The 10,648-nt window shown below is 45.9% G+C and overlaps 2 protein-coding genes across 4 annotated transcripts in view; one reads left to right on the top strand and one right to left on the bottom strand.

Annotated features, from left to right (window-relative positions):
- The window catches only part of KLHL18 (kelch like family member 18), a 70,947-nt gene extending 70,137 nt beyond the window's left edge, over nt 1-810 (bottom strand). The window contains exon 1 of one of the 2 annotated variants that reach the window (XM_004368470.2): nt 600-810. In XM_004368470.2, coding sequence (XP_004368527.1) covers nt 600-728 — 129 coding nt within the window. In that variant the 5' untranslated portion in view covers nt 729-810. The remainder of the gene's footprint in view (nt 1-599) is intronic. The other variant, XM_004368472.2, reaches the window with a different exon arrangement.
- Nucleotides 811-2,478: 1,668 nt separating this feature from the next.
- Nucleotides 2,479-10,648, top strand: part of KIF9 (kinesin family member 9) — a 59,388-nt gene continuing 51,218 nt past the window's right edge. Inside the window, exons 1-4 of one of the 2 annotated variants that reach the window (XM_023726422.1) lie at nt 2,479-2,496; nt 3,117-6,051; nt 7,543-7,708; nt 9,555-9,661. In XM_023726422.1, the coding sequence (XP_023582190.1) occupies nt 5,959-6,051; nt 7,543-7,708; nt 9,555-9,661 (366 nt within the window). In that variant the 5' untranslated portion in view covers nt 2,479-2,496; nt 3,117-5,958. The other variant, XM_004368469.2, reaches the window with a different exon arrangement.

The following is a 10,648-nucleotide window of genomic DNA, read 5'->3' as shown; positions in this document are numbered from 1 at the left end:
TGTAAGCCTTCACCTGAAGTACAATAAAATACTAAAAAAAAAAAAAAAAAAAAGATTTCCAGATCAAGTTTTAAAAGCTCTTAGGTAGCTCAAGGTAGTAATCTAAAATTCAAGTCCAGGCAATGACTGCTAAGAAGAAACCTGCGCCTCTGCAACAGCACAACTAACTTCAAACAGCACAAAAACATCTCTATGAAAATAAGATGCTTCAGTAGTGCCCATCAGAAAGCACAGCCGGCCACCGCCCCTTCTTCCACAGAGGAGCTGCAAGTCCATTTTCTCTTCTCCGTGTGACAGAATAGGGAAGCGGGCACCCCAATGTCTCCTACTCCAAGGGCCTAAGTCACGCACCTCCTCGCGTTCCTTCCACGGGCTGAGGAGCTGTCCCTCATCCCATCTCCACCGGACCTAATTCCCCTCCTCCCCCGCTCGGCATCTCTCTTCCCCTGAACTTGGTCCCTCCCCAACCTTCTCACCCCAAACCTCACCCCACTCAACCTCTCTCTCCCTCGCCGCCCCTCTTTCCTCACCCTCCAGTCTCTCTCTCCTCCCCACTCGGCTCCACTCCCCACAGCTCCGAGCCGCCCAGACCGCGGTACCTTGAGCGTCACGTCGCACAGCTTGCCCTGCCGACGGATCTCCTCCATGACCCCATAGCCGCGACTAGGCAACTCGGACACCGAGAAGTGCACCAGATCCTCCAGCTCCTCCGCGCCGTCCTCCACCATCTTCCCCGACCGCCTCAACTGCGCAGGCCTGGCCGGCCGGCTCGACACTAAACAGGGCGGGGCGAGGGCGTGCGCCCGCAGTAGTTCGGAGCGCAGGGCCGGAACCGGACGGGCCTAAGCGGCCGCCGTAACCACAAACTCCTCTGCGCCGGAAGCCCTTCCGCCCCGCGTCCTGGTTTATACGCAGCCTTAGTTCCCTCTCTACCCCGACCCTGGCTTCTCGCTTGCAGCTGCTGCAGTCTTCCTGGATCAATCGGTGCCATCTCCAGTCTTCTGATTCAGCCTTGCCCCCACCCGTATCCTCGGCCAACGACGGCGGACTTCATTTCCGCCACCACTCGACACTTCCGGAATCCCCGGAAGCGGGCCGTTGCCGTGGCGACTGTGTACACAGCCGGTCAGCTGTGCGTGGGGCGTCCAGATCGCGTGCCCGACTTCGGCCGCTGCAGCTGCCTCTGTCGCGCTCGGGCCTCGCGATCGGTGAGCAGGGGACGAGTGCCGCCGGGGGTTGTGGGGAAGGGAGGCCAGACAGGGGTGTGCGCCTGCGTTGCGGGCCGCGGCTGGGGTCCGCAGGTCGCTCCCGCCCGGAATCACTGGGCTTGGCTCGCTCGTTTTTGAAGCGAAGGCAGACAGCGTGGCATCGTGGGGACCTCTTCAGCCTGGCTGTGGCTTGGGGTGTTCGGAGCTAACGTTCCCTCTTCGCGCCTGAGGCTCAGGGAGCGTGAGGCGGGGGGACCAGAGGTCATCTGGACTTCTGCAGTCGTCCACTTTCAAACTGGAGGGGGCTTCAGGCTCGCCAGTCCGAGTCCTTCGCTTTATAGATGAGGAAGCCGCTCCAGAAAAAGAAGGGAATGGGCTCAAGCTCCACTGCTGCTCCGCCTCTAGACAGGGGTCTGGTACGTCGGGTGAGAGAGAGGAGAAACCTTAGTTCTGCCTGGTTCGTGTCTGTGTTTATCGCAAGGCTGGGTGCGGTTGGGTCCTGGTTCTGGGTTCAGTTGCTGTTGCTGCTGTTACTGCTGCTGCTGCCACCGCCGTGGTGGCTGTGAGGGTACCCGATGAGGGGCACTGGTCTGGGCAAGAGATTCTGATGGAGTGCTGAAAGATAGGGACCCACTTGGTGCCTACCGCTTGAGCCACCAGTCACTCCGTCTCCTCTTGTTGATCCTTCAGCAGTGCTGGGTGGCAATTCTCTTCATTCTCAACTCTAAACAAACGAGAAATCGGAGAACCTTGCAGAAGGTAGGACTCCTGGTGGCCATTCAGAGGCTCACCTTGCTACAACAGCAATACTCAAGGGTTGTACCCTCCAGAGAGGGACGTTCCTCACAAGGTGCTAAGGGAGAAGGACACTACTAAAAGGGAGGGTGTGGTGAGGTCCTAAAGAAGGCTTCCTGCAAATGGAAGGTAATGGGGTGTCCTCCTGCAAAGCCAGTAGGCCCAGGGGTTGGAGGTGGTCTGGGAGGGGAGTTGACATCATGGATTCCTTGGGAAGGTGTCTGGATGTGAGAATAAATTGCTTTTTCAGTAGAGACAGAAGATGGACCCACAAATGGAGATTCAGCCACCCTTTGACTTCCAGCCATGACCATCACCACCAGCTGCTATTTCTTGTGTACCTGCTCTGTTCTGAGCAGTGTTCTGGATGTTGTGGGGGGATTCAAAAGAGATAAAGGGCACAGTCCTTGCCCTCAAGCAGCTTGTAACTTAATTTGGGAGCTGAGACTCATTCAAATGAAGCGGCGTAAGAACAGTAACAAGCGGTATTTCAGTAAGTGCAAGATAGCATGGGGTCCCCAAATGTCTGGGTATTGAGGGGCTGCTAAGTGGCAGACTTACAGGCTTGCTGCATGCGGGGAGCCGTGGGTGTGGGCATAGGGAGGGCTTTCGGAAGTGCAGATGGAGGCGACTGCATGTGCATGCGCATGTGGCAAAATGCAGGGCAGAGGAGGGACAAGCTCTAGGGAAAGGGTGGTGCTTTCAAACTGGTCTGTGCTACCCTTGTGCTGTTGGTGGGCAGAGGCTGCCGGGAGAGAGGGCACTTACCTCCAGAGCTTCCCTGCTTCTTCAAGATCCCTTTCAGAGGGCACCCTGGGCAGCATCTGAACTTCCCTGGGCAGAAAGGGGTTGATGTGGGGAGTGGTTCCCAGAACTTCAGAGCTTGAGGGTAAGTGTTTCCTTAATCCAAAACACCCCTCCGTCCACTCTCAAATTTCCAGTAGCCTAGATCAAAGTGAACTCGGAGATGAGATTTTCTTTTGGTTTCCTCAGTTGAGGATGCATGTTAGAGCTGTTTGTGGCTTTTTATTTCTAGATCTCAGTTTTGCAGACAAAAATGTTAAAACGTAAACTGGGCAGGCCATTATCCTTGCTTACCCCAATACCTTTCAGATTCATTTGCTAAAAATTAAAAAGTCTCAATGAACCCATACTGGCTAGGAAAACACTAACGTGACATAATTGACTTGAGGAGTGTCGGAAGCATGCACACACTCTGCAATAGGTAAATATGAAAGTGTTTTGTTTGCTTATTTGATTTGATTTTGAAGGGCTTATAACAGGAATTTGATTAAAACTAAATTATAGTTTTATTTTGTCCACATTGTTGAAACTGTGAACTGAAAGGACAAGGCCTGTGTCCATTGAACTTGCTTATATAGAGATAGGTAATGCTGCTTGATGACAGTTAATAAGCAAGCGATTTTTCCCTTATTAACTGTGTTGTATTAACTGTGTTGATATTGCTATCTTCTAATTTGAGGATTAAATTGAGTGAGCTCGCTATGCTTCATGTTCCCCTAACTCGCTTCATAAATTCAGCAAACTCCTTAGCTGCTTGTCTTTTTCTAAAGAGTTTTGGAGCGTTCTCTTTAACCTCAACTCCTCCATCCTGCCCCATGAAAGTAGATGCTATGTTAGGGGCAGAGGCCTCATTCCTTACTGAACTGCTCCAACCCTGATGGAGATCAAAAGAGACATCTATGACACAGCACACATTCTGACGCCTGGGCCTATGTCTCCATTCAAATTCTGTTTTTTACATTATGGAGCACTAATGCTAAATCAGTTTTTAACATTTTTTTCCTTTATTCTAATGGTTCTTTAGAACAGAAATTATTGAAACTTGAGGGCCCAGTCTCAGGATGACTATAAACTACTTGAGGATATTATTTAAGTTAAAAAAAAGAACAAAAAAGGAAAAACTAAAACATTAGATGGATCTTAGAAAATTTTATTTATATGTAAAAATAGAAATCTTAGAACAACTTAAAATCATATTATGTTAATTTGCCTAATAGTTTTGAACAATAAAGTTAGTTAGTATATTTTATAGATCTTTATCTTGTTTTCTAATATTAGTTAACTAGATTTAACACAATTAGTGATGATTACAGATAGAGTTTTACTTAGCTTGCTTTAGAACTCTTGGCCTTTTCTCTCAATATTTTATCCTTTGTCATCAGTGTAGTAATGAGACACCTGAAAAGCTGATTAAGTTTTAACTTCCCCTTAAATCAATTAAAATCAGTACAATTATCACCTCTATTTAATAATTCTTTTTGCTTCTCAACTCTGTGTCCATGCTAGAACCAAAATTTGCTATCTGATTAGTATTAAGTATTTTGACACTTGCACTCCTGAGACAGTGGCCTAGTGTGATTTGACCAATGGGGCTAATATCCAATAAAATAGGAGATTTCTTAGTTATCATTTGGAGGGTTGTGATGTGATTCAAATTTTTTTTAAATCTTTATGAAATATTTTAGTTAGAAAGGATCTTAGAGATCAATTAACCTTGTATTCAATGCAACAATCCCTTTTGTCAGTGTTTATGGTTTCTACCTTGAGAAGGTGTTATCCATTATCGGACAGCTCTCCGAATATTAGGAAAGTCATTTAGCTCCCTGTCACATTTTGCCTCCCTGTTGTTTCTATCTATAAGCTTTCATCCTATACCATGAAGTCACATCAAATGTACTTAATGTATTTTATTATACATGGCAATCATTTGTAATAGTATAAATGAAGGAAGACAAATGGAGTCTATTCTTGTTATTTGTGGTAGTTATGTTCTGTAATGCCACAAACACTGAATTAGTGAGTACAGAACCATTGCTCCTAGGGGAAATACGGGTTTAGGTTCCTTTGAGCCTCTGGTCACAACATTTTCATCAACCTATCAATACATAGCCTTATCTAAAACATTTTTTTCTCCATAAGGCACATCATAGCCTTCTTACACTTAGGAACACTAGATAGCACTATGCTTGGGGGCCGTTTTAAACAGTGAATCACCAAGAAAAAGCACAAAAATGCAAAAAACATGGCACTAAATAGACTGCAAAAAGGACACTTATTTACAGTTCCTCTAATTCTCTTCATAAATTCTGCAAATTTATGAGAACTGAACTAAGAAGGCAGAGTATCACCTTGTTCAGCCTCAACTGGGAATGTGTATATCGAGCAACTCAATCTTTTTGCTGCTGTGTGCATGTCCACAAATGACCACAAAAGAGTCATGAGTATTGATTTGAGGTTACAAATAGATTTTAGTGAGTAGGTGAATTCACAATATGGAATCCATGAATAATGAGGATCGATTGTATATGTGTGGCTACTTGAAAACAAATGATGAGAACATAGCTAGTTCTTGGGGGAGGAAGAGGAGGTGGTAGACTGTCAGTGATTTTTCTTTCAATGGAGTAGCAGAGAAGAAAGACTATTTTATAGGCTAGGTTAGATAGACTCTAGAGGATATATATCTGATCTATTTAGGCTAATGGAGGTAGAGGTGGGGGTGCTGTATCTGAGATAAGGTAGTTAACGAAAAAAGAAAATTAGTTTTAATGATTTTCATAGTGCTTCAGAGGAAAACATAATAAATGAGGCAAAACATATGTGGACTTATCTTAGCTGCAGAACATTTCTGGAAAACCTGTCTAAGATTAGACCATTAAAGAGAGCATCCTTTCAGCTTTGTATTCAGTCTCTTTAGGGTCGTTAGTGGAAAATGGTGAGGCAACCTGTGAAGCAGAAAGTGCATAAGCTTTCTGAGCAGGGTTCTGTGGGTAGAGCACTGAAATGCCCAGGGGTAAAAAGAAAGCCTGGCCCTAACAGGATAAGAACAAAAGGACTGCATATCACTCTTTTCTAATCTTAATGAACCACACCTCTCCTACTGATTGTTGTTTGATGATGACTACTGAAAATTTCACGGTTCTCTTTAGCTAGAATGGGTACGAGGAAAAAAGTTCACGCATTTGTCCGGATCAAACCAACTGATGACTTTGCTCATGAAATGATCAAATTCAGAGATGACAACAAAGTAAGTGCAACATGTTTGCCTTCTCCTGCCAGGGCCTCTCTCTGTCCTCTCCGTCCTGCCTCCCTACAGTGTGACCTTGTTTCCAGAAAACCTTTTAAGGGCCAACACAGAATTGGTACAAGTTCAGATGAACTCCCAAGTTTATCAGTCCAAACCACGCCCCACCTCTCCCAACACACACACTATTTTATTGATGAGGAAGCTCATAAAGCTCCCATTTAATATACTGTCTTTTTATTTTACCTTTAAACAAAACTGACACAGAAAAACTGATGCTTGTACACAGTCATAAAACTTTCTGGTGAACATATTTGCCGTTTATATAATCTCCCAGAGGGGCACAATGAGAATGTCTTGAATTGATCACTGTTAAACTTACCGAAGCAGTGGGGGGATGTCTTATCAAGAGAACTAGAAAGATTTCTCCATCCCTGTGCCCTTGCCACTGCCCCGAGAACCCTTCTGAAGCCTCTGACAGGCTTAGCACAACGTGAGACACCGTGAGGATGTTAGATGTTTTCACTCAGCAAACGTTTGTGGGCCTACTATGGGCAGCATTGAGACAGTCTTTAAAGAAAAAATTCAAAGACAAGCGCAAAGGTACAGGCAGTCAGAAAAGTTCAGTGAAGCCCTGTGAAATGTGCCCTCCTGGACATGGTTTCCAGAAACACAGAGCATTTAATGCATAAGCAGAGCTGAGCCCCCTCACTGGGTCTTGATTTTTCTGCATGTGGCCAGGTCTTGGCTCCTGGATTAGGGCAGCCAGTGTAAGATTTTAACAAGCATCTGTTTACAGTAGAAGTCTCCATGGAGAAGATTGAAATCTACCATTGACCTTACCCAGTAAATCCCTAAGCCAGCTGTCCTACAATGGCTTACTGAGAGGCATGCGTCTGAAAACCCACTGATTACAAACAGGTTGGACATGCTCAATTTACTCTAATACCAGTGAGTAACTGTGCTGAGAAGTCCAGAGTCTTTTCTCTGGCTATTTCATCATTCCTCACATTGACCCCTAGCACGTGTATGGAAGTAAGTGTTCACTGCAGTGCAGAGTTGGGGAGGCCTCACTGCCAGTAACCAGAGAGATAGGGCTCCAACCCATTCATCTTTCCAGCCTAATTCAAGGCCTCCCTGTGCTGTTTGAATGTACCTAAATCTTGTTTAATAAGAATATGATGAATTTGCTTGACTCCATATCATAGGTAAGGGGAACCAAGACAGACATATCCCATAAACTAGGGTGAGATGTCCTGGAACTAGGAAGTGCTTCAGGCTCCTGATCCTTCCACCATCAGGGATTGTGGGGCCTCTCTGCAGGAGCCCCCTTCTCCCACCCCCATAGATTTCATCTGTAATATCAGTCCACATGAGGGAGTCCCTCTTCCTAAAGTTTGCTTCTTTTATTTCCTATAGATCAGACCTCAGCTAGTGGTGATTTTTTAAAATCCGTTTCCTAACAAATAACTTCTTTTCTCTCTTTCTTTCTAGAGCATTGACATTCACTTAAAAAAAGATACTCGGAGAGGAGTTGTCAATAACCAGCAGACAGACTGGTCGTTCAAGCTGGATGGAGTTCTCCATGATGCCTCCCAGGACTTGGTTTATGAGACAATCGCAAAGCATGTGGTTTCTCAGGCCCTGGATGGCTATAATGGTAATTTAGTTAAGTAACTGTTGCCTTATGTAAGAATCTGCAGAACCCTTCCCGGAGGAAAAGGTGCAGCCGTTCTGTGGTGAACAAATAAAATATAACCTTATTTACTAACATTTGTTTGCTTACTTGTCTGTCTCCATGTTCTTACAGTGGAAAACTGACTATTTGCTTGGTGATGTAAAGGGCATGGTGCGATCCAATATCCTGGGGTCCTACCTTCATAGGAAGATTAAGTCGGCCCAACTCTCTGTAGTTCATGGGGGGTCAACTATTATAGGTTTTAAATCCGTCATTAGTTTTGAAGACATGCCTTGATGATGAGTTTGATGGGGTAGGAACATTTTTCTCTCAACTACCTGCTAGGTGCTATTTTCATTCTACCAGCACCATCAACCTACTGTTGATAGTCTAGGACAGGATTATTTATAGAGATCACTAAAAGCTTGAGTGGACTTTAACTTTCTTAACAAATTAAAAACAGTATTGGGAAATTTTTATAAATTTGTTCAATCTAAGTTTTTTTTAGAAATTATCCTTAAAAGAGTACGTCACAGTTTGTAGGCTTTGCCCATCTGGTGGCTGCTATCTAGAATGTCTCTATTTTGCTGTTAGTGAGCCAAGTTTTAGGTCTTTTGTTTAAAAGTTTATTGAGTATGGATGTCCAAACTTTGTGATTTATTCCACAGGTGATACATAGGTGTGGGCCCATTGACCCAAGGATGTTCTCATTGGTTTTCATGACTCCCTGAGGGGATGTAGCCCTGAGGAGGCGGAGGCAGAGGAATTAAGGCCCAGGGAAGCTGAGTCTTGGGTACAGAGCACTGAGGAGCCATGAATGGGCTCTGAGTCCCAGCCAGGGACCAATTTCAGCTGAAGTGACTCTTTTCCTGCTCATTTGTAAATAGACACTGTATCAGGCCCCAACTCAGATGCTGATGTTAGGACTCCTTGTATAAAATCTCCCAATCCCAGAAACTATATCATCCATGTGGCAAAGGGAAACACTTATTTCCCTTGCCCAGCAGCCTTACTCTAATACCAGCAGCCTTCTGTCTGGGGCCTGACTCAGGCTGCCCAAGCCAGGAGGAAGAACAGGTGGGAACCAGACTCCAGGATGACTGTGTGGTTCATGTTCCAGACCTTGTGGTGATGACAGACTGAAGGATGTGAGAGGTGCAAGTGAAAGTTCCCCCAGGTTGGGCAGTGAAATGGGACCAGATCAGGTCCTGATTGTGGTGGTCCTATTTCTAGAAGTTACATGGGACCAACTAGCAACCAACCTGCAAGTCCTGTGGGAGCTTGCAGTCTGCAAATAATTTTTACCATCAATAGAAAATGACTTTATTGTTCCATCTCTTCCTGGGAATTTTGAAAGCCCCTCCTGCTTGGCCAGTCCCACAGGGAGAACTAGTTCTGAGACCCTGGCAATTCACAGCCTTGCTAAAGAAGGACTGGAGTCCAATTCTCTGGTCTTCCTCCTCATCTTTCTAGGGAAAGTTCCAGTTCCTCTGTTCCCTGACATTCCCTGCCCTCCTCAGAAGCTCTAGGGCCAGATCCTCCACTGGTGAAGGGAACAGTAGAGCAAAGTGTGGACCACAGATTCAAAGCTGATGCCCATGTTTTGACTCGTCATGTATCTTCCTGTTCCCCCGCCCACTCACCTCCCACCGTAGCAGGAATTCCTGATGCTCTTGGCTGCTCCCTTTGGCCACCTTCATGCCAGGGTCCTCTAGGTGGCTCTGGGTATACACTGGACCTGCAAGGGACAGCATCCTGGGGGATGGGAGAGCTGTTCTTCAAGCTATTTTCCTGGATGTCACCGAGATGTGTTTTGAAATGTTTGCAGGCACCATCATGTGTTATGGGCAGACAGGAGCCGGCAAGACATACACCATGACGGGTGCAACTGAGAATTACAAGCACCGAGGGATCCTCCCTCGTGCCCTGCAGCAGGTAGAAAGTTGGCCCGCGGGTAGAATGCCACACAGGTCCTCTCTCTCTGCCATAGATGCAGCTGACCCCAGGCCAGCTACTAGAGACAGTAGGGTGCACTCCTCAGAGGAGTTGGAGCCTGTACAGGAGACAGGGTATGCACAGCTGTGGGGAGGGGTGGGCAGGGCCAGAGGTCTCAGGAAATTGGGAGTTCCGGGTTTCAGCCTCTGACCTCCACCCACACTGAGTCTGTTTCCTCATTGGTGAAAGCGAGCATTGGGTATGATGAGTGGCCTCCTGCTGCTCTGGAGGTCTGTGATCTGTAATTAAGGATTTGGAGGTCCTAATCAAGTTGCTTCCTGGTGTTAATGAGGAGGGTGTGGATCCTGGTGGAGCTTCCTTACTGGCCTGCTCTGGCTTCTTCCGCAGCCCTTGAAAGAGCAGACCAGGGAAGAAGCAGGCACGACCTGAGCTCTCAGGACTGGGTCAGCCCTGGGGGTCTAGGAAGTGTGACCCAAGACAGGGCGGAAGGGCCTTCCTTTGGGGTTCGGTAGCCTGGGTTCTGTGAGGACCCCGTGATTGGAGTCAGGAGAGGAAGGGCCTTCCCTCAATGCCATCTTAAGGTTTTACAGCCCTGGCCTGTAACAAGTATAAACCACAGATATAATTATGAGTTTTCCAGTAGCCACATTTAAAAATATAAAATTGAACAGGTGAAATTAATTTTAATATATTTTATTATCCCAAAACCAAAAAAAAAAATAAAAAAATAAAAACCAAACCTGTTGCCATCAATTCCAACTCATAGCAACCCTGCAGGACAGAGTAGATCTTCTCCATAGGGTTTCCAACGATTGGCTGGTGGATTCCAACTGCTGACCTTTTGGTTAACAGTCAAGCTCTTAGCCACTGTGCTACCAGGGTTCCTATTGTCCCAGTATACCTAAAATATCACTTTAACGTGTAATCAATATAATCATTATTTTATTTTATTTTTTTTTAATATTT

This window comes from Trichechus manatus, unplaced genomic scaffold, assembly GCF_000243295.1.
Source record: "Trichechus manatus latirostris isolate Lorelei unplaced genomic scaffold, TriManLat1.0 scaffold00001, whole genome shotgun sequence".
NCBI classification, from domain to species: Eukaryota; Metazoa; Chordata; class Mammalia; order Sirenia; family Trichechidae; genus Trichechus; species Trichechus manatus.
The sequence above is the reverse complement of the archived record's forward strand: the minus strand, read 5'-3'. Positions and strand labels throughout refer to the sequence as shown.